The following is a 23,914-nucleotide window of genomic DNA, read 5'->3' as shown; positions in this document are numbered from 1 at the left end:
TTGCAGTTTTTACATGGCCCCAAAACTGTGTAGCTGTTACAGTCCTTTTTCAAGTGCCATGCCAAATACTGGGAAGAGGAACAGACAAATTCATGTTCGTTTGTTTATTTCAGCCAACCTGAGGGATCTCTCCAAAGTGGACATGGAGGAAGGCTCCCATGGTATTAATTTTTTTTTTAAAAAAATAGCCAATGGAGGGAAAAAGGAAGACTTTAGAACCGCCTTCAGGAAAGCCTGAACTGGGAGGAATTATTCCAACCCTTTCTTGCATAGTGCATCCCACTTTCAGTATATATCCATACTGTTTCCTCCTGAGCATTACACAAAGTCTGATTTTCCGGTGGGTGTCAGGACAGTGAGGTTTCCCCGGGCATCTTGGTCCAGTTCAATAGCTTCAAACAAAGATTTGAAGTTTCCAGCACCGAATCCCTAAAGCCACAGGAGAGAGAGAAATGTGTAAATAGTGCAAGCACTTTCTTCCCGATACCCCAGCTGGAGCTCTCTTCCGTGGCAGGTGGGATCTCCACTCCGCCTCAGATGGAATGGGTGATACGGCAGAGAAGCCAATGATCAGTCACAATGTGCCTCGTATGAACACAGAAGCATGATGGTGACGACGATGATGATGCATTCCCATCAGCTCAGATTTAATAGCCACACCAGCAACATTGTTGTTATTATTCCATCTGCCTTTTGAATAAGCGTTGCCAGGGTCAGACCTGCAGACAGCCCCTTGGAACTTGGAAGGCACAGAGTTAAGTCCCTAGTTCAGAGTAGACTAATGCCAAATTCCAGAGCAGTAAACTCAGAAATCGGGAAGGCCAGAGGCAGGTACCTAGCCAAAGTGAGCCAGGTACTCTGTTTTCAAGGGGCAGGAGGTGAGGTTAGTAGCAATGAACTGATCAGAAAGAGGAGACAATAATTATTCACAGTGTCAGCCAAGCCCCTACTGCAGACACAGGCAAACTCAGCCCTCCAGATGTTTTGGGACTACAACTCCTATCATCCCTAGCTAACAGGACCAGTGGTCAGGGATGATGGAAACTAGTCTCAAAACATCTGGAGGGCAAAGTTTGCCTATGCCTGCCCTACTGGTTGCTCAGATCATCTAGCCTGCAAGCCGCATTACCCTCTGACAATTAGCTGCAGCATAGTAAAATCTGGCCAACAGCTCATTCTAGTGGTTGCAATACAGCATCTGGATTGTCCAAGTTGAGTCCCTTTTGTGCCTTAAAAAGGTGGTCATTTCCCAACTTTTATCATGCAAGGTTTTTTTAAAAACAACTGAGCAGGGTAGAACAGAAAGCCATCTTCACACCAATCTGTAAGAGTTGATTTGTTTCCACTGAGCCTGGGGTGAGCCCCGGCTGCCCAACAAACCTGGTGATTGTGGCGCTGGATGACCTCAAGGAAGACAGTCGGTCTGTCCTGAACAGGCTTTGTGAAGATCTGAAGCAGGTATCCCTTCTCGTCAAAGTCAACTAGGATTTTGAGTTCCTTTACAGCAGAAGCAAATGAAAGGGCAATGATAGAAGTTGCCCAGGGAAAGGATGAGGTGAATAATAATAATAATAATAATAATAATAATAATAATAATAATAATAATTAATTTTTATTATACTCTGCCCATCTGGCTGGGTTTCCCCAGCCACTCTGGGCAACTTACAGCACATAAAAAATTGTAAAACATTAGACATTAAAAACTTCCCTAAACAAGGCTGCCTTCAGATGTTTTCTATAAGTCATATAGTTGTTTATTTCCTTGATTTCTGATGGGAGGGCGTTCCACAGTGCAGGTGCCACTACCAAGAAGGCCCTCCGCCTGGTTCCCTGTAACTTGGCTTCTCACAGTGAGGGAACTGCCAGAAGGCCCTTGGTGCTGGACCTCAGTGTCCGTAATGAACGATGGGGGTGGAGCTGCTCCTTCAGGTATACAGGGCCAACACTGTTTAGGGCTTTAAAGGTCAGCACCAACATTTTGAATTGTGCTCAGAAATGCACTGGGGGCCAATGTAAGTCTTTCAAGACCAGTGTTATGTGGTCTTGGCAGCCATTCCCAGTCACCAGTCTAGCTGCCACATTCTGGATTAGTTGCAGTTTCCGGGTCACCTTCAAAGGTAGCCCCACATAGAGCACATTGCAGTAGTCCAAGTGGGAGATAACTAGAGCATGCACCACTCTGGCGAGACAGTCCGCGGGCAGGTAGGGTCTCAGCCTGCGTACCAGGTGGAGCTGGTAGACAGCTGCCCTGGACACAGAATTGACCTGCGCCTCCATGGACAGCTGTGAGTCCAAAATGACTCCCAGGCTGCACACCTGGTCCTTCAGGGGCACAGTTACCCCATTCAGGACCAGGAAGGGCATGGATCAAGGAGACAGGTGGTTAGTTTCACTCATCCAAGCAGCCTGTCCACATCCTCGAAGGTAACAGATAGGAACTGATCCCATGCCACTTGACTGGACAGGACTCTAGCACTCTCTCACCCCGGCCCTGCTCCCACGGTGGAGTCTACCTCTTTCCGAATCTGAGCGACTTTATCTGCAAAAAACTTTGCAAAATCATTTCAGGAGATCTTGGGATCCCCACCAGGCCCTGATGGTGGAGGTTGTTCTGCTAGATTGTGAACCACTTGAAAGAGTCTGCTGCTGCTGTTTTCTACAGATGCAATAGAGGTGGTGAAGAATGTCCTCTTTGCCGTCGCTATCGCCACTTGGTAGGCTTGATACTGAGCTCTAACCCGTGTTCGGTCTGATTCAGAATGTGTTTTCCGCTACCGCCCTCAGCTCTGGGAAAAACCACAGGGCTGTCCAGACTCCATACAATTGGAGAGGGTGCTTCGGAACCAGATAGTCAATAGTCCTGGTTAACTTTGCATTCCAGCGAGCCAACAGGGAGTCAGCTAAAAGGCCATCAACATGGGATAAAACATCCCCTACTACCCTTTGGAAACCATTTGGATCCATTAAGTGGCGGAGTCTGACCATCCAAATCAGTCCCACCTCCCTGCAGAGGGAAAGGGTCATGGAGAACGCCAGCTGCACCAGGAAGTGATGCCCTCAAAGCTGGGATGGGGTTAACCTGTGGCCCTCCAGATGTTGCTGGACTCCATCTCACATCTCTCTCCAGCGTTGGGCCATGCTGGCTGGGGCTGGTGAGAGCTTGGAGTCCAAGGGCCTTGGGAGGGGGGTCACAGGATAGCCAGCCCCACCTTAAAGGTTGGTGGTCTTGCACATTACATTGGAACTGCCACAACCCCCTTCCCAATATGAAACTCATCAAGTTGAGCAGCTGCTAAAGTATTTGGTTGCATTTGTATTGAATTTCTATCCAAGATCCTCCAAGAGGAGTATCTGGTTCTTGACCTTTCTGTTTTGCTCCCACAACTTGGAGCTAGTAGTTATTTCAAGGTCACCCACCAAGCTTCACAGATGAGTAGGGATTTGACTTCATGCCTCGCCAGTCGGTAAGAACATAAGAAAACCCTGTTTCATCAGGCCAATGGGCCATCTAGTTCAGCCTCCTGTTCAGCCCCCAGGACTAGTAGCCGCTGAATTTGTCCCATCCTCTTTTAAAGCCACCCAAGTTGATGGCCATCACTGCCTCCTGTGGCAGCAAGTTCCATAGTTTAACGATGCACTGCATGATGAAGTCCCAGTCTAGACCAACCTTCTGGCCACTAAGGCAAACCGCAAGATGTAGGGTAGCCCTGGTAGCCAACTCACCTCCAGTTTATCCATGTTCTCCTTCACCTTGATCTTGGCTGATTTCAAATTCTCCCTAAGTTTTTGGTAGTAGGTGGGGGGCACCACCAGGAATTCCGTGCCACGTTCTTTCAGGTTTGTGACCTGCAACCCAAAAATGTACACAGCAGTGACAAAGGCCACATTCCCAAAGGTGGCCACTTATTGGTAGACTGATCAGGGAATACACTGTCTTACTGAAGCAATAATATCCGAGGTATTCAGAGCGATGTGTTGGACTCCAGGGCCCCCGTAATAGTCCACGTATTCCTGCAGAGCAGAAAAGCACACAGTGAGCGCAGGAAGGCACCATGTGAGTGGTGAACCGCCGGCAACAACATCACAAAAACACCAGGCCAAGACCAGGACCTGGGAGACCAGAGTCCAAATCCCAACTCAGCCATGAAGCTCACTTTGTGACCTCAACCTAGCAAGACTGTTGTGGGGATTAAGTGAGAAGAGGGAGAACTATGTAGACCACCTTGAGCTTGAGGGGAGGAGAGAAAAATATGTCATTGTGGGTAGTAGTCTTTAACAGCCTTCATCTCCTGCCTTACCCTCTTGTAATCCTAGGCTGTAATCCTTGACACACTTACTTGGGAGTATGTTCCATGGAACTCAGTGGGTCTTATTTCTGAGCAGAAGTGTGCAGGATTGCATTGTGATTAGCGCTTGTCTCACTGCATCCAAACACGGGAGGAATAGAAACAGGGTTTGCCCAGAGTGGTGGGGAGGGAACATGTGCTCTTACCACTGTTTTGATGAATCTCTACATGGCCATCACTAATGACAGCTGCTCTAGTCAGATTCTTTTGTATTTTCACAGTACAGGAATTTTTTACCGTATTGTGGATTTTTAAAAAATCAAATCAAACACACACACACAGTCCTCATCTTAAAATCACAGGGCAGTTTACAGCATAAAAATACAAGATGAGAACACAAAATACCTATTAAAACAAAATCAAACCAATAACCCCCTCCCATAAACACATTTAAAAGGCTACAGAAGAATAAGAGAAGAAGAGTTTGGATTTGATATCCTGCTTTACCACTACCCCAAGGAGTCTCAAAGCGGCTAACAATCTCCTTTCCCTTCCTCACCCACAACAAACACTCTGTGAGGTGAGTGGGGCTGAGAGACTTTAGAGAAGTGTGACTGGCCCAAGGTGCAGCTGCATGTGGAGGGGCGGGGAATCAAACCCGGTTCACCAGATTACGATTCCACTGCTCTTAACCACTACACCACGCTGGCTATAGAATGTCTATCAGCCAAAGACCTGATTATCGAGAAATGTTTCCACCTTGCACCAGGGGAGAAGCAGTCCACAAAGTCAGCGCTCCTTGCTTAAAGGAAATCTACACCACAACACAGTCTCAACCTCCTTAGAGGAAGGATTCAATAGGCAAATGCATTGGGATGGGCAGGGCTTGTACTGAAGAGGCCAAATAACTCAGGCGGTCACCATCATGGCACACCATGTGCCCATAGAGACCTTCCTGGGGGGAGGTGTCAAAGGGTCCCCCTCCCCCAATTAAATGAGGCTTGAGGCATTCCATTGCAGCCAATAGAATATGCATCTCTCTCTCTCTCTCTCTCTCTCTCTCTCTGTGTGTGTGTGTGTGTGTGTGTTGCACCCCAGAGTTTCCCCAGCATGCCAAGTGCCCAGAGCCCCCAAAGCAGTTGGCACCCCCTAAAACAACTTTATGCTACAAGCCACTGGAGTTAGAAACTGGCACCTTCTTCTCTAGGGGGTAGCTGCACCTGGTAGCATGCAATCGGAATTGCAGGTGGCAATGCCTTCCCAAGCATCCTGAGGCTCCGAGATGGAACCATCTCCCCAGGTTGGCCACTGGAGGATGGTGAAAGGCTTCCTGTTTGGCCGGGGACTTTCCACAGTCCTGGTGTGTCTCTGCCTGTTCCTCTGCCCTGGCTCGAGGCTCAACTCTGGCCACTCAGCCCTGACACAAAGGACCCAGAGAGTCTCTGCTTTCACCTGGATCTGAGACTTCCTCTTCCCCATTGCAGGCTCATTGATGGGCATTTTAATGGTCTCTTCATAATTGGCCATCACAATGGACCGGAGGGCACTGTACTCTGTGTGCAGCTGCTTGTCATCCACAGACCAGAAACGGTGAAAGAGGAGGTTTCTCTGGTACCTGCAGATGTGCAAGAAGCGCCACATGTCAGAATGAGTAGGCTGAGGGCTTTAGCCACGATTATATTCTTAGAGAACATCCTGGGTGGAGTCTAGATGCATTCACAAACATTCTTTTGAAGAATTAATGACTGAAGAATTAAAAAGTTGCAACAAGGAGAGGCAGCAAGGCAGCAAGAGCTACCTGAGCAGCTTCCTGCTCTGACATCCATCTGTTTTTTTTTTTTTTTGTGAAGAGCCCATAGCTCAGGTGTAGAGCACCTGCTTTTGCATCCACCTTCAAGCCCTGATATGTCCAGGCAGAGAGTCACTGCCAGTCAGGGTTGCACAGTACCAAGCCAGGTGGATGGGCCAGCGGTCTAACTCTGTCGAAATCAGTTTCTATCTAATTCAATCCTTTATTCAGAACAGTGAGGACTAGAGACCTCCTTTGTTTTTAGAGGAGGCACCACACACACTTTGCTTACAAAGACCCCAGGCTCAGTCCCTAGTATCGTCAGATATGGCTGGGGAAGACTCCCATCTAATCCCCTGGAGACCACTGCACAGAGGGAGACTGGCCCATGGTCTACAGAGGCTGTTGATCTTCCTTCCAGAGTTGCAGCTCTGGGTCTATGGAACCATGGCTGGAATGGAGGCTGCTTGCTTGGAAGCTCAAAGAAGGAAGGGAGAGGGGATCTGCTCTGTGGGTGTTTATAATTGGATTTGTCTTGGAAATTCCATTTAAAAATCAGCTAATGGGAGGGGGAGCGGGGGGGGGTGTGGATCTCCAGGCAGCTAAGCGAGATCACATCAAAAGTCCATCTACTCCACTCTTCTCCAAACCTCCAGATGTTTTGCACTGCAACTCCCATCAAGCCCCCGGCAGCACAGCTGTCCAACATAATGGTCCCACCAGCAGTTAACCAGATTATTCTGGGAAATCCTCACGCAAGACAGGAAGCCAACAGCTGGCATTCAGAGGTATAGAGTAGATCACAGGTGTCAAACACAAGGCCCGTGGGCCGAATCCGGCCCGCCAGACCTCGTCATGTGGCCCATGTAGCTGCCGCCAGCCTTCACCTTTTATTCTTGCTTTTTTTTTTTGACACAAGAAAGCTGCCTCTTCAGCGCATGCGCGGCAGCCTACAAGCCAGAGAACGTCTGCCCTCTAGCGGCGCCGGCCGTTCTACACAGGAAACCTCCACTTTACATGTCCTTTACATAGTCCTACAGATACAACCGGCCCTTTGAGGGTGACCAAACTGCTGATGCGGCCCCCAATGAATTTGAGTTTGACACCCCTGGAGTAGATGGACCTGGAGATCAATGTTAGCCATCATAGCTATTGCCCTTTGATATCCCCGCTGATAAAGCCACAGTCGAGGCCCAGCTGCCCGCATCCTCTGGGCCACGTTCCCTTGAGCAGAGCCAAGGAGAGGGTCAGCCCCCCTTCCTTCCTCCCCACCCCCCACATGCTGAGCTGGTGGGTCTGCAAAGCCCCAGGAGAGGATGGTCTATGAGCAGGGCCTAAAATGAGGCTTTCTGTCACCTGGATCAAAGAAGATTCAGTTGGAGACCCCACCCCCTGGATGCATGTTTGCGTACGTACATATCATGTTGTAAAGGCCACCCATAATAAATGTCCTAAAATCAGTTCCTCTGAATCAGGGATTTAGATTGATCAGGCCCACAACATCCGGGGTCCCCATGGCTGCTCTAAATGTCCTGTGTTGTCATCGAGGAAATTTCATGTTCTAGAAGGAAAGCAATTCTTCCCTTAAGTTGATTTCCAAAAGCAATCTTTACCATTCTGCCACAGAGTTCATCTCCTGGTCAGGCTGGTTCCCCACTAAATGGTCAATGAAGTTCAGTTTCACAGGTGGCCTGAGAAAGAAAAAGGCAGGTGAGATCAGGGGTTTTTACCTCCACAGTGTTTTTTGTGGGATGAGTACTTCTCATGCAGACAAGCTGGCCTCAGATCCTCCCACCCCATTAACTCTTTCCAGAGAAAAACATATGGGCAAGAGAAGCCTGTTGCCAAAGGCCCATCTGAAGTATCTCAGCAACCCATTTGCAAATTAAGCTCTTGTCCGCCTTTCAGGGGTTAATCTCCCTTTACACAAAGGGTTCCCCATAAGCCAGTGTGGTGTCCTGCTAGAGTGTCAGCATAGAATCTGGGAGTCCAGCAACTTGGTCATGAAGTTCCCTGGGTGGCCTTGGGCCAGTCATTCCCCTCAGCCTAGCCTACCTCACAGGGTCGTTGTGAGGATTAAATGAGCAGCAGAGAGAACAAGGGATGCCACCTTGAACTCCTTAGAGAGAGAAAAAGTGGGATGTGAATGCAATAAATAAACAAATAAAATCAGTCAGGAAATGTGGAGTGATGGGAACATACAGTTATATGTGGTGGGATTGTCCGTTAGTTAATGAATTTTAGAAACAGATTGGTATAGAAATATCGGGAATTGTGGGTAGGAAGGTGGGGATAGCTAAATTAATGGTTCTTATTAGTCTGAGTAGCACCAAGTTAAAAACAAAAGAGGAATGTAAATGCGTGAAATTGATGGTAACTGCAGCCAGACAGGTTATAGCGAGTAATTGGAAAAATGCAGAAGAGCTGGGGTGAACCAATGGAGGAAAAAAACTGAATAATATTATAATTTTAGAATATCTACAGTAACTGTGAAGATACACAGCATGCAAGGGTTTAAGGCCAGTGAGAAAGAGGAGGATTGGTTTGAGAAGCTATTGAATTATTTGGGTAGGTTTGAACAATTTGGGGCAATAAAAATGTAAATAAACCTTGTGGATGGAGGAGTGTTAACGTATATAAAATTGTACATATGGTTGATTTGAATATGTTATTATTGATTAGGTATACCCAATGTATCAGCCGCCTGGGAGGGTCTCACTGTTTGTGTTTGGTTGTTGTTGTTTTTTTAAAAAGCAGACCTCAAACTCTCTCTGATGAAAATCACCTAAGGTTCTTTGAGCATGATTTTTGTTTTGATTCAGGTGTACGCTTAAAGCTTGTCTGAAGTGTGTACCTAGAAGGATAACAACTTCCAGTGGGGTCACTGTGCTAATCTGTGTGCAGGGGGAGGGGGGCGGGGAAGAGAGAGAAAAGATTATCTAAAAGTGTAATGTGGGAATGGCACTCAGAAATGTCCAGGACTAGCTCCTTGCTGGTTGAACAATCCCAGTGGCAAATCTAAGTGTGTGGAATGGCACCCAGTCTAAAATGAGACCCAGATCTTTCACGCTAGAGTTTAAGCAGAGCATTAAGGGCTGGGTACTTACAGTTTTTTCAACAGAGGGTCCCTGAAGATGGGTGGCTCAAACCCAGGCAGGAAAAGCCCCTTGTAGCCCATCTTCTCTATCAGGGTGTGTGTGGTGTCTCCATACTAGATGGAGGAGGAGGAAGAGGAAAGTGCAACGCTTTAATATCACTCTAGTGAGCTGAGGGATCCCACTGGCTCCCCACCCCCAAAACTTGCTTTATTGGTTTTTGCCAAATCTCAGCAACAGTTGTTTTAAATGACTTCCTTTTGACCCCAAGTGCTCAGGAAAATCTGTCAAAATCTTTCTACAATTTCTACTTTTAGTTAGGTGTTTTTATTTATTTACTTGATTGGGGGGGGGGGAGCTGCTTCCTTGTTCCCCCCTTCCCCTCACTTCTCTCTACAGCATGTGCAGAAAGTGATTTCTTGACTGTTGGAGCCACTCCTGGCCTTGTCCGCTCCTTTCACCAGAGCCTGTCTTCACACTCAGGGGAAGAGTTACGTATTAGGAGACTCTGATTCCCCTCACAGGCCTACAACTCCCAGAAATCCATGGGAAGAGGGAGGGATGATTTAATTGTGGAGTTGAGAATTGTAGTTCTGTGAGGGGAATAGGCACCTCCAAAACAGCTATTCAACACCCTTAAACTACACTTCCCAGGATGCTTTTGTAATGGGGGGGGCATGACTGATTAAAGTGCCATGATACTGTTTTAAATGTATATGGTGTTATGTACTAAGCTTGTGGGCAAGTAGGATCCTAGAATGCAACAACTGATTGGCTTGCAGGAAAAGACCAATCGGGCTCCAGGAGGGAAGCAGAATCAGCCAATCAGACGGGACTCATTGTGTAAATAATATCTATAAAGGCCTGAGGTTTGGGGGGCAATTCAATCACTGTTTTACAAGCTGCAATAAAGAGTATGAAATCACTACAGGACTCCGAGTATATTTCAATGGCAAACAGGACCTCTGACTCTATACGTTGATCACTGCCTTTGGCTAAATGCATAGCTTCTTCTTGAGGCTGAAGAAGTCTAGTAATTTCTCTCAGTCTCCAGTTCAGAAACATGAGGCTAATAAGATAGGCTTGTTTTAAGGGTTTTTGATAAAATAAAAACAAAGTGCCTAGAAAACATGCTACATAAATCCTATTTATTTATGAATCACTGTTGCAGAGTTTAGTCCAACCCCCTGCAATGTATCCCTGACAGATGACCATTTAACCTCTGCTTAAGAAACCTCCAAGGAAGGAGAGTTCCGCTGTCTTAACAACAACTGCCTATTAGTAGTATTATTTCCTGAGTCTGTCCAAATGCAGTTTATAGGTGAAAGCCCTCACTTTCTTACCGTCTGAACGACTGCAAATTTCACCTTCCCGTGTTTATCTTCCTCTATCCAGGGTTCTTTAACAATCAGAGCTCCACGCTCTCTAGCTTTCTGAGTGGGAAAAATAAAAATAGCACTTACTAGATGAAGCAAGGCGAAAGGCTAGCAAGCCTCTCAAGTCACACAGAGACCCTCCTCAGGAGAGATTCACCTGCACGATGAAATCACAGTCCTCCACTTCAAAGGCAATATCTTTGACTCCGTCCCCATGCTTCACTAAGTGGGCTCCCATTTCTGCATAATGAGAGAGAGAGAAAGAGGAAACACCAAGACAATTTAATGGAGGAAAAGTTTGTCAACTGCTATTGGCCAAAAAGATGAAACCTCCATAGCCAGAGGTGGTGTACCTCAGAACATTGTGAATTAACTGCTAGTGAATTAACTGCATTGTCCTTTAAGAGCAAAGGAGCTTCCATCTCTCCCCTGAGACAAGGAGAAGCCTGCGTTTGAAGTCCTGACAAGGGGCTGCATATAACCCTGGTAAAAACTCCAGCTGAGGAACTGGCAGACGTGGTGACCCTGAATCCAGCCGTCAAGGCCCATCAGAGAACGCAGAAAGAAAAAAGGAGGGAGAGGCCCACAGCCACCATGCCAGGTTGCTCAAGGGCAGGGCTGTCCTTAGTAGATGTGGCGCCGGGGTGCAAATATCTGCCCAGCACCCCCAAATTACCATGGATAGTGGGGTGGGGGGTCTAAAGCTGCGCACTGCCAGCCATCGGGGGGCACAACTCTCCCCCATGCCACTGCAGGAGAGCAATCCTTGCGGAGGCTTGGGAGGCAAGCTGCACGCCCGCCAGCCATATGGTTGGTGGGGTGCAGCTGGCGGGCATGCAGGGAAAGGGGAGGCTACCGGCAAAGCCACGCAGCCCCCCCACTCGCTGGGGCGCCCCTGAGAAGCTGGCGCCCTGGCGCGATGCACCACTAAGCCCTATGGGGAAGACGGCTCTGCTTGAGGGCTTCTGTTATGTACTGAGTTGAATAGGATCCAAACTGCAGCAGTCTGATTGGTCCTAGAACAATAGGATCCAAATTGCAGCAGTCTGATTGGTCCTAGAACAATAGGATTCAGAATGCAGCAGTCTGATTGGTCCTAGAGCAATGCAGCAGTATGATTGGTTGGCAGGAACCACCCAATCATGCTCCAGATATAAGTGAATCCACAACCTGATTGGCTTACAGTAGAATTCCGGAATTAGCCAATCATGTGCAGCCCATTGTGTAAATAATGTATATAAAGCAGATACTTTGAGGGGACGTTCATTCATTCCTCCTCACCACTATGAGCTGAATAAAGAGCATGAAATCACTTTGCGACTCTGAGTATATTTCACTGGCGACGAAGGTGGGATCCCGCTGAGCTGACTGCCACACACAGCACCGCAGCACCGCCGCCTGCTGCACCGCTGCCTCGCACCGTGTATCCAGGCTTCAGCTCCGGGACACAAGGAACTCAGAATGGCAACCGACAGCAGCTTCTCGCCATTCAACCCAGCATCTGGAGACTGGGAAGCGTACGCCTCCCGTTTCACCTTCCTCCTAGAAGCCAAAGGGGTCACCGATGAAGAAGACGCCAAGAAGAGGGCAATATTCTTAAGCGTCTGCGGAGAGGAGACGTTTGAAATCGCCCGGGCTCTCCTTGCGCCTGAAGACGTTGCTAGTGTTCCATACAAAACAATAATGGAACAGCTGAAGGGGCACTTTTCGCCACAGCCCTCAGTGGTGGCTCGTCGAAATGCCTTCTACGCAAAGCGGCAAGCCCCTGGGGAAACCATAACTGGGTTTGTGACCTCTCTCCGCCAAGCTGCCCGGTTCTGCAACTTCTCAGAGCTGGAGAACATGCTTCGTGACCGCCTCGTCGGTGGCCTGAAGGACGAGAAGTTGCAACGACGCCTCTACGCTAAGAAGAACCTAACGTTCCAGGTCGCTCTGGAGGAGGCCCTGGCAATGGAAGCTGCCAAGAGGTCGACGCAAGAAGCACGGCCGAGCCAGCCGTCCCAACCAAGGGTCCACCACGAAGACCTCACCGACGACTCAGGATCCAACAGGGAGGAGGTGCACCGAGTACAGCAGCGCACTCAAGCAGCCCACATACCACAGCTGCCTCGACGAGAAGGAGGGAACTGCGCAAGCTGTGGAGAAAGTCACGAGAGGAGGACCTGCCGTTTCCGCAACGCAGAGTGCAGGCAGTGCAGAAAATTGGGACACATCGCCCTGGTGTGACGGGCTCGGCCCACCCGACGCCAGGCATCAGATGACCAATCCAAGAGCCCCAGGTCCCGGGGCCCAACGCACCAAGGCAACTCGACGGAGCTCACGGACTTCCAGGTATACCAGTTGCCCCACCCCAACGTAGAGAAAATTTATGTAGAGGTACAGATAGAGGGGCCCCCATGCCGCATGGAGCTTGACACGGGTTCAACTCTATCCATAATCTCGGCAAGGACCTTAAGGAAACTGTGTCCTACTGGGGGTCCCAAACTCAGGCCGGCCCCATTCACCCTCCGGGACTTCCAGAAACGTAAGGTCCCCACAATGGGGGTGGGGACCTTCAGGGTGCAATACCGAGGGCGGACGCGGCAACTGGACTTGCTTGTGGTCAAGGGCCCCTACATTAGCTTACTGGAATTGGCATGGTTTGGACCACTGGGGCTAGCCGTCACCGGGGTGAACCACACAAACTTACAAGTGGACGTGGACGCCATATGCAAGGAATTTCCGGGGGTTTTCGATGGGAAATTGGGACAGTATACGGGCCCTCCCATTGCTCTACAGCTTGACCCCGCAGTACGACCGGTCAGGCTCAAGGCCCGCCAGGTCCCGTTCGCCCTGAAACCCCGTATAGATGAGGAATTGGACCGACTCGTGGAGCAAGGAGTGCTGGAGCCGGTGCCTAATGCCCCCTGGGAAACCCCAATCGTCACACCCGTCAAGCCTAATGGTTCGGTCTGCATCTGCGCAGACTACAAATGTACCATAAACAAGGCCCTCACGGCCCATGCATACCCAGTGCCAGTGGTCAGCCATGTCCTTGCCACCCTGGCAAGCTGGACTTGGCCCAAGCATATCAACAGCTGCCAGTAGATGAGGCCACAGCAGAGGCACAGACGATTGTGATGCACAGAGGAGCGTTCAGGGTAAAGCGGCTGCAATTCGGTGTCAGCGTGGCACCAGGCATATTCCAGAATCTAATGGACTCTCTCCTTAAAGGGATTCCTGGTGTCACCCCCTTCTTCAATGATGTGTTGATTGCCGGGCCCACACCCGAGGAGTTTGAGGACCGCCTCCGCACCGTTCTGCACCATTTCCAGACGGCTGTCTCAAGGTGAAGCGGGAGAAATGTCTACTAGGAGTGCCTCAGGTGGACTTTCTGGGATTTATGGTGGACGCAGAAGGGGTCCACCCGACTGGGGACAAGGTACGGGCCATTTGTGATGTGCCAGCGCCCAAGAACAAGACTGAACTTCAGGCCTTCTTGGGACTATTGAACTTTTACCATTCCTTCCTTCCCCACAAGGCGGCGGTAGCGGAGCCCCTACACAGACTCCTGGACAAGCGGGCCCCTTGGGTGTGGGGCCAGCGCCAGGAGGCCACATTCCAGGCAGTCAAGGACTTGCTTGTCTCAAACTCGGTCTTGGCACACTTCGACGAAAGGCTGCCGGTGGTGCTAGCATGCGACGCCTCACCCTATGGCATTGGCGCTGTCCTGGGACACCAACTCCCGGATGGAAGAGAGGTACCGGGGGCATACCTTTCCCAGACACTCAACGCAACCGAGCGGAACTACTCGCAAATCAACAAGGGGGGTCTGGCAATCGTGAAGGGAGTAAAAAAATTCCATGATTTCTTGTATGGGCGGCCCTTCACCATGGTGACTGACCACAAGCCGTTGCTTGGCTTGTTTGCCCCCGAAAAGCAGACCCCCCAAGTGCTGTCTCCTCGCGTCCTCAGGTGGTCAATTTTCCTTGCCAGCTACCAGTATGCACTGATTCACTGCCCTGGGAAGGCGATGGGCCATGCGGACGCCCTCAGCAGGCTACCACTACCAGAAACAGGCCCCGACCCAGCACCTGCACAAGAGGTTATGAGCCTGGAGCTGCTTCCCAAGCGCCCCATTCAGGCACAAGAAGTTGCACACCATTCCAAGAAAGATAGGGTCATCTCCCGGGTCCTGGACTGGGTGTGGAGGGGATGGCCCAGCAGCAGCCCCGGGCCAGAATTCGCCGGCTACACAACCCACAAACATGAACTGTCGGCCCACAAGGGGTGCCTGTTATGGGGAAGCAGGGTCATTGTTCCCCAGCCCCTCCGCAAAAGGGTCCTCACAGCCCTACACGAGACACACCCAGGGGTAGTAAGAATGAAGGCCCTTGCCAGGAGTTATGTGTGGTGGCCGGGGATCGACGGAGAGATAGAGGCCTGGATAGAGATAGAGAGAAACACTGCCAGGCCTGCCAAGAATCCCGCCCAGATCCCCCAAGGGCCCCAGTCCAGTCCTGGGAGTCCGCCCGAGCACCATGGTCACGCCTGCATGTGGACTTTGCTGGCCCCTTTCAGGGGAAAACATTCTTCATAGTGGTGGACTCCTACACCAAATGGCTGGAAGTTGCACTGGTACCGTCCACTTCCACGTCCGCAGCCATCCGAGTACTACGCAGGCTGTTTGCAACCCACGGGCTCCCTGACACTCTCGTCTCAGACAACGGGACTGCATTTACGTCAGGAGAATTCCAAACCTTCACAGCGCAGAACGCCATCCGTCACATCCGTTCGGCGCCATTCCACCCTGCCACCAATGGCCAAGCAGAACGCATGGTGCGGACCACCAAGGACACGCTTCGCCGCATGACGCAAGGGGATTGGGAGTACCGCCTTGCCACATTCCTTCTAGCACAGCACAGCACCCCCAGCTCAACGACTGGCCGGAGCCCCGCTGAACTACTAATGGGTTGGCGCCTTGCAATCAGATTGGACCGCCTTCACCCCGATAGAGCTCAGGATGAGGTAGTGGTGGGGGAAGGCAGGAACCCCCGGACCTTCGAGGCCCAGGACCCAGTGTACGCAAAGAATTTTAGGGCAGGCCCTGCATGGGTACCCGCCACAGTCACCAGGGTCACTGGCCCCGTGTCTTACGAGGTGCTAACAGATTGGGGGCAATGCTGGCGCCGCCACTGTGACCAGATACGGCGACAATTCCCGGGAGAAAACCAGGAGGAGGAGGACAGGTCAGAGGAGTCCCAAGGGAACAGTGGGGCAGTGAGGCCCATAGAGCAGCAGGGGCAAGCAGGAGAGGCAGAATCAGTAAATACAGAGAGGACCCGTGAGGCCGAAAGGATACCGGAACCAGAACCATGACTGAGCGAGCTGGTTGCACCAGACCAAACAGCCCCATCACAGCCAGCATCCTTGGAACATGAGCCAGAACCTGAACCTCGGACCAGGGAACACCCCAGGCCGCAACGCACACGTAGGCCTCCAGCGTACCTTGAGGACTATGAATGCGACCTCCCGGGCAGGACTGGAACTTAGAGGGGAGGGGTGTTATGTACTGAGTTGAATAGGATCCAAACTGCAGCAGTCTGATTGGTCCTAGAACAACAGGATCCAAAAGGCAGCAGTCTGATTGGTCCTAGAACAATGCAGCAGTATGATTGGTTGGCAGGAACCACCCAATCATGCTCCAGATAAAAGTGAATCCACAACCTGATTGGCTTACAGTAGAATTCCGGAATTAGCCAATCATGTGCAGCCCATTGTGTAAATAATGTATATAAAGCAGATACTTTGAGGGGACATTCATTCATTTCTCCTCACCGCTGAATAAAGAGCATGAAATCACTTTGCGACTCTGAGTATATTTCAGGAGCCATGGGTGCTTCAGTACCCACAACAATATATTTGGGGGACTGAGCCACTCCAAAGTCAATGGGCGAAGTCGAAGCCCTTTGTTGCGGGCACCCACAATCTTCGGTGCGAGAGGGCACCTATGGCACCGCTGATGGGTTGTGAAGAACATGGAAACATGAGAAGGGCCTAGCCACTGGATCAGGCCCATAACTCCTCTAGTCCAGCATCCTGTTCTCACAACGGCCAACCAAGATGCCTACAGGAAGCCTGAAGGCAGGACATGAGCACAGCAGACGATTCCCCGTTTGGGATTCCCAACAAAGGTGTGCTGCCTTCAACAGTGGAGGGAGAACAAAGCCACTGTGGCCAAGAACCACAATGCAGGCCCCTTCCATGGCTCCATGGAGCAAAAGGCGCCAACACTACAGGCTGAACAGAGGCACCAAGTTGTGCCCAACACTGCCGGGGGGGAGGGCATTGCGCATGCATGACATCACACATACGCCCCCCCCCAGACATGCCAACTTGGCCTGCCATCCCCTGCCCCCACCCTACTTTTTTATGCAGCCTCTTGTTTTGGTGTCTTCCGGGAAGGGGCCCAGGCGATTCTCAAAAGGACACGCCAGGGTGAAGATGCTTTGCCTTGCCACACCCCTGGCAGAGACCATCAGAGAGCTTTCAGTGCGCAGGGTCACTGAATTTTGAGGGGGCCCAACCCACCCCTTGAAAATTTGGGTGGAGCCTTCAGCCACCCAGCTCCCCTAGATGGCACACCTGGGCTGGAAACAACGAGATGATCTGTGTAACACTGGGATATAAACTAACTCGAAGCACAGTAAAATAAACCAGTGAACTGCATTGAAAGAGACCCTGGGAGGGCATTGAGCCCCACCCCCCAATGCTCACAGCAGAATCTGCAATGCAAGACACAATCCTGCAGCAGCCCCTTACAGACGGCTGCCCAGCCTTGGCTTAAATAGTGCTGCGGAGGGAAGTCTGCCAGCTCCCCCTGTGGCAGACCTCTGTTCCACCTTTTATGCAGCAACCCTTCTGATATTTGAAGACCACTTTCACATCTCCCCTTAAACTGCTCTCCTCCAGGCTAAAGCACAGCCAGCAATTTAATGCATTCCTTATTGAGAGTTCAGAACCGCCCGCCCCCCCATCCTGTTCGCCCTACTCCTGACCTGCGTGAAGCCAACGCCTGTCTCAAAATGTGGCCCCCAGAGCTGGACACAGAACTCCCAGGGTTTCAAAAGGAACTCGTTTGGTAAGAAAAGTTACAACAGGACCAACTCTTGAATTACCTTGATTTCCAGGGTTGAGAGCCGAGGAGAAGATAAATATGATCTGTTGGTAATCAGAATAATAATCAGAATCACTACAAGCATTCGTTTTCTTTATGACAAGGTTAAGTGATGAGTCAAAGGCTGAAATGCTGACATTGGCATTTATTTAAAATGTTGATATCCAAGATCATTGAGACAACCAACAGGAAGCTAAAAACAGGAATATTCCGTAACATCTGGAGGGCACCAGGTTGGCAAAAGCCTGGATTAGAGAGTTGGTCTCTCTTTGCTAAACCCAAGACAGTCGTGGGTCCCCCTCCCCAATTCACAATACTGTTACACTCCAGCCCAACTCTCCAAGGGTAAGAGAGTCCAAGGGTTGCAGGTTCAATTTCCTTGGAATCAGGGTCTTTAGGATATATGGTTTATATGTGGTTTATCTACACACATATATAACCTGAGCATAGGATGAAGGGGCTCACAGCATGAACACCCCAGGAGATCTTGCTTATCCTTTGAGTTACAGCTTGGCTTTAGCGCAGAGCAAGCATGTCTCTGTCTCCAGCTTTTCAGCCTGCCCCCTGCCCAGCAAACGTCTATTGTTCCCTTCCCCTGGCAGCTGGGGGGGGGGGGACAACAGGGAGACCCACTCATTTGCCCAGAGGGCAATATCACTTAGTTGTAGCCCTTGCAGCTCAGCTTATCCCTTTGGCATGTGGATCATGGTGCTAGTTGTCAGCTACAACTGTTGCCTAGACAAAGGGACTGGTTTTGCAAGCTTGCTCTCACACCTTCTACCTCTAAAGGAAATTTCCTTTTTTTTAAAAAAGGTCAACAATTTGTTTGTCTCCGGATTTTCACTTCTTGCAATATGGCAACCCTAGACCCCCCCAAGCCTACATCAATGCAGTTTTCTCTCCTCCTTACCTTGTTCTGTTTGACCACATGGGACACCACCTCTCTGCTTCCCGTCTCCAGACCTTTGTAGGCCAGTTCTTCAAACCCCATTTTGTTGCAATAAAATGAAGCAGCCTTTAAAACACACGGGCGAAAAAAAGCAAAATAGCCTTTTTAAAAAAGCATGTTATCAGTAAGTCACCAGACATAATATTAAGACTATGGGCCATAATCAGCTCCCTCCCCCCCCCCCGCACATCTTACGCCATCCTCAAATCCACTCTGCAGGGAGGGGAAACCCCCATAGCAGGTGGGGGACACAGAGGGGAGATGGTTCTGTTGCACAAGGAGAAACCCTTGCTCTGTGCAACGAACTGCTCAGTGCAACATTGAGTACAGCGTTACCTGTTTATCCTACTGGTGTAATGTTTTAAATCTTGGCATGACACTTGGCAAGAACCGGTGTGACATAATGATCAGAATACTGGGTTTGGACTAAGGTTGAAATCCCCACTCTGCCCCTCAGCCTTGCCTAGGAGGCTAAAAGCGCTTAGGGAGCTGCCTCACCCCTTTCCCCTTTTTGCCCCACATCATACCAGACTTCAAGCCTGAGAACAGATCTTTTGGTATAGCTTAAATAGACCACTCTGGGGGCATCTTCCATTGAACTACAGCTTGCAAATGACATCATTAAGAAACAAAATGGCGGGGGGGGGGGACGACGTCACTTTCAGTTTGTTGGAGGAAAGGTGAGGTTGATGGGACTCATCAACCTGGGAAGGGAGTCCATCTAGGAGAAGCAAAACTCTGATCCTAAACCTCTGCTGCCTGGTGCCTGGATATCTTTGCGAGAAGAAAAAGCTCAGGGGCAACCCCTCCACAAATGTGGAGTGGAGTTCCTAAGGCGGTTGGGTGACATCTTGTATGACTCTTTCTGGCAATTCCTGCCGCCAAGCCGGTGTCAAACATATTGCTTCCCTTTCCTTTGGAGCACATCAGCGAGGTTAATGTTGTCTGGGCAGCTCAGGACCTCCAGACACACTGCCCAGGCTTACGCCTCAGGGAAGCCACTTTGGTGCTGCTAGTACAGCAGTTTGACTTCATCCCAGGAGCTGCACTCCATTGTCTCTCAAGACAGACGGATGCCAACAGCCACATGGAGGGGTGAGGATTGGCTACAGCAGCCCTGTGGCCCTTGTAGAAAGATATGTGGCGGCAGCAAACAAACCAGGGAGGTGTGGAAGCACAGGGGGCTACAGTGCACAATTCAGAATGGGGAAAGGTGGGCATTCAGCCAGGGTGTGGGTGAGCCCTCTGTGCACGGTGTGTGTTTGGCTCAGTACCTCCCTAACCCTGCCAACCAAGCAAAGAATCTGCCTCCCCTCTCCCCTCTCTCGGTTGCATCAGGCTAGTCCAAAGACCATTCCAGCTCCACATTCCTGAGAGTGCAATGCCCCATCCCCCATAGCCAACAAGGCACAAGCCATTAATTGAATGCAGCTTACCCAGGAAATCTGCCCCACTCCCACCCCGCCTTTCAGATGGGTCTCCACCCCGTCTCCAGCATCCAATAGCGCAACAGCCTGAAGCACATCCCCTCCACAGCCCTCCGTATTGCAAACAAATGCAGGAAGAGATTTGCAGCTGGATCTGGCCAAAGGGGGCCCATGCAGTCCAGCACACTGTTCTCGCAGAGGCCAACCAGATGCCCCAGTGAGGTGCCTGGGAAGGGGACAAGGTTGCAACAGCAGCAAAGCCAACAACATTAAGAGGAAGGACTCTGTCAAGTCTGGCTTCCCCCTCTTTCTCATTTTCCCAGCCTTTTCCGCTTGCCATATCTCACATGTGAGCTTTTCTTTTAAAGTCCTCATGGAAACCTGCCACATTTCATGAGGCCCTTCTCCTTTTTGCAAGCAATTTGACCCCATACAATGCACGTTCGTATATGGTTTTCACTAAACACCTGCATTCTTATAACACATTCCCCAAATGTACACACTTTGTATACACCACAAAATTCAGAGAAGTGAACATTTCAAAGTTTTGTCGCATTGCAGTAAGCATCTTGTCTGGGGCACTGCGAATCAGTAAGTCTGCTCTGAAATCCGAGCCAAACTGGTTTCTTCTCTCATCCTTTCTCGAGAGTCAACCCCCCCCGCCCCCGCACCCTGGCAGACCTTCCTGGTTTTATCAGCATACTCACCTGCTTTGCATTACCAACCCAAAACGTCAAGGAATGGAAGTGAAGGAACCGGCCTCTTTCGGGCTGAATGGGAGAAAAGATAGTTGGTTATTATGTGACACACTCAGAGGCAGAGCAGCCCAGTATCCCCAGCACAGGCAGGCAGTAGCGTAGCATAGGGTGGCAGCACCCGGGCCGTGCAGAGGTGGGGGTGGGAGAGAGTGAAATGGCGGAGTACGCATGCGGATTCAACTGCCTAATAGCACCCACATCCCCCAGGAGATTGCAGCTGTAGAGAGAAGAAAAGAAGAATTGTTCCGTTGTCCATAGAGGTAACTTCCTGATTTGCAAAGAGAAGCCATTTTCAACAGAGCCCAGATGTTGAAATTTTGTACCCTTAAGAAGAAGAAGAGTTTGGATTTGATATCCCGCTTTATCACTACCCGAAGGAGTCTCAAAGCGGCTAACAATCACCTTTCCCCTCCTCCCCCACAACAAACACTCTGTGAGGTGAGTGGGGCTGAGAGACTTCAGAGAAGTGTGACTGGCCCAAGATCACCCAGCAGCTGCAGGTGGAGGAGCGGAGACGCGAACCCGGTTCCCCAGATTATGAGACTACCGCTCTTAACCACTACACCACACTGGCTCTCACTACACCACACTGGCAACCCCCCTGTGCCCCCACATGCTGTGCCACTGCAGGCAGGATCATTCAAACCCCTCTCAACAGAGCCAGGTGAGGCAGGATCGGAACTAGGATGGCAGAGGCAAAGATCCTTTAATGTTTTTGCTGGGACACAAACTAACACAGCTACCCTCTGTGGGGGACAATGAGGTTTATTTTGGAAGCAGGTCCTATTGGGTTCAATGGAACTCCCTTCTAGTAGCTTAGGATCATAGCCTTGGGCAAATGGACCAGGCACACACAGTAATTAGTGAATGTACCACTTTTTCTTAATCGATTGAGAACATAAGGCACCAACTAGCCAAAATTAACCACCCTCTCATTTTAATGAGGCTGAAAATTGCTTAATGTTGGCTGAACTGTGCCCTCATTGTTTTGTTTTATTTTTTAGCTGAGATGGGGGAGCTTTTGTTTCTTAAATACACCACTTTTGTCAGCTATCGCAATATTATGAAATATCAAAAAATATTAGACAAGAAATTGGTGCATATTTAGTACATGAACACCCAAAAAGGGTGAACATGTTGTTTGTAAACCCCTGTATCATACACACACCCATGACAGGCAGCTGGGATTGACCTGGAACGAGAGTACACTTGGTGGCTAACCCTGGTTTCCCTTAAGTAATGTGTGAGTCTATGAGACTCACACACTTCTGCTTTAAGAATTACAATCATTCAGTTAAAATACAAAACGATTGCATCTTGCAGAATGTAAGAATGTGACTTTTGTACAATGCTTTTAGGTTTATCGGGTATTTGCCAAATGCACAGCCCAGTTCTTCTACGCAACAAGAGAATATTCATTTCAAAAAGGCTTTTGCCGTGGTCCTTCTCGCCAGCTTATGCCCTAAGACATTAATCCAAAATGCCATTGACACCATAGACCATATTTGGGGTGGGGCGGGCGCATGGATATTAGACTGCATTGTGATCTTACCTTCAGCCCTTTATCCAAGTAACTCGTCTAGTGGTTAAGGATCAAAACAGAATAAAACAGAGACATTAATTTTGCAAAAAGTTACTCCAGAAGTTTTAAAAAACCCACCTCAAAACTAAGGCTCTATGCAAGTCATGAGAGTTTTAAAAATACATCTAACACCACCACCAATACTAGAGGGATGAAACCAAAATAAAAATATACGGTAAACCCATGTCTAACTGTCCGCACAAATTAGGTGTTCACAGCATATTCACTCACTCCAAGAAATTGCTTGGTTTTCATGCACTGATTTAGATGTTTGCAGGACAGTCCAAACGTGAACAACTAGGAAGTGTTTGCAAATTTCACAGGGTCAAAAACACTTCTTGTTACCCTTAGAGTGACAGCAACAATATATATATATAATTTGATTAAGAGCTATGAAGCCTCACCATTTTTTCTTCTCTGTGGCAGCAAAGCGATGTCACCAAGAGAGAAAGAAAGACAGACAGGGAGAGAGAGAGAAGGGGAGAGGGGCAGTATCCGAAGCTTTTAATAAAGCAAACATGGGAGGGCGAGCTCCTCCCTCACTCCTCCTACTCCAGATGGAAATTTTAAACACTTTAACCCCAGATATATGCTGTCTTTCTCACAAGCATTATCTGTGACTCAGGAGAAAAGGCGAGGGACCAAGTGACTCCAAAGTCAGTGTGTGGGTCAAAATGCAACGTTTTCATGCAGCTGCAGTTTGGGGCTGGACTATGGGCAGCTCTGTCTTTAGCATATGCGCCGCCGGGGTGCAAAGATCCACCCAGTGCCCCCAAATTTAGTTTAGCCCCCAAATTAACTTTGATTATGCTTATGTCAAACACCACACTTTATCTCTCGTTTACGAAAGGAAAAAGAAACAAACATTTTTATTTGCTTATTTATTTACAATACACTTATACTAAAGTATACAACACCACCACACTTAATAAACTTATAAGTATTGTTTAGGCACCTACTTAGGAGAAACATCAGTCGGGTCAAAGGTGCCGGTGACCCCGCTGCCGCATAGCAGCTCAATACAATACGTAACATAATATTTTGATGTAAGAGTTAATTTTGCATACACAGCACCATTGTGAATGACAAGCGCCGCCGCTAGCGTGGCATGTCTTTGGTAAATGAGCGCACAAAGTTGAAAGTCCTTTAGTGAAACAGTAGGTAGATAGTTAAGAGCTTAGGCGGCTTCAGCGGTGGGCACCTGGCGCCCCCCAGAATTCGGCACCTGGGTGCCCCACACCCTTTGCACCCCTGGGTAAAGATGGCCCTGACTACGGGGTCTGTGCCCATGTCCCTGCTGTCCAGGAGGCACTAAAGGATGCCAGGGAGGCAGTGTGGCACTCTAGGGGGCAAAGTGTTGCACTGGCAGCCAAGGCTGCTGTCACCCTTGTTTTCATTTCAAGCAACTAGACTTTACAAGGCAGAGTGAAGCTGCTGCCTCAGGTGGCAGATGCTGAAGGGCAGAGAGCAGCGAAGGCTGTGTGAGCTCCAGAGTC

The 23,914-nt window shown here is 49.6% G+C and overlaps 1 protein-coding gene across 2 annotated transcripts; it reads right to left on the bottom strand.

Annotated features, from left to right (window-relative positions):
* Window positions 1-89: 89 nt before the first annotated feature.
* On the bottom strand, window positions 90-23,063 carry HPD (4-hydroxyphenylpyruvate dioxygenase). Of its 2 annotated transcripts, XM_083590416.1 has the most exons (14): window positions 22,823-23,063; window positions 22,389-22,415; window positions 20,786-20,848; window positions 18,613-18,717; window positions 17,704-17,746; window positions 10,704-10,786; window positions 10,514-10,603; window positions 9,183-9,286; window positions 7,689-7,766; window positions 5,739-5,901; window positions 3,940-4,011; window positions 3,724-3,846; window positions 1,381-1,497; window positions 90-429 (listed from the first exon to the last, which is right to left on the bottom strand). In XM_083590416.1, exons 1-14 carry the CDS (start codon window positions 22,823-22,825, stop codon window positions 319-321), a joined length of 1,182 nt encoding a protein of 393 aa, XP_083446542.1. In that variant the 5' UTR covers window positions 22,826-23,063; the 3' UTR covers window positions 90-318. The 2 variants fall into 2 exon arrangements, with proteins under 2 accessions (XP_083446542.1, XP_083446543.1); XM_083590417.1 differs by lacking the exon at window positions 22,389-22,415 and having other exon boundaries at window positions 22,823-22,847.
* Between the last annotated feature and the right edge of the window lie 851 nt (window positions 23,064-23,914).

This window comes from Podarcis filfolensis (genome assembly GCF_964270895.1).
Source record: "Podarcis filfolensis genome assembly, chromosome: 16".
NCBI classification, from domain to species: Eukaryota; Metazoa; Chordata; class Lepidosauria; order Squamata; family Lacertidae; genus Podarcis; species Podarcis filfolensis.
This window is presented reverse-complemented; position numbering and strand designations above follow the sequence as displayed.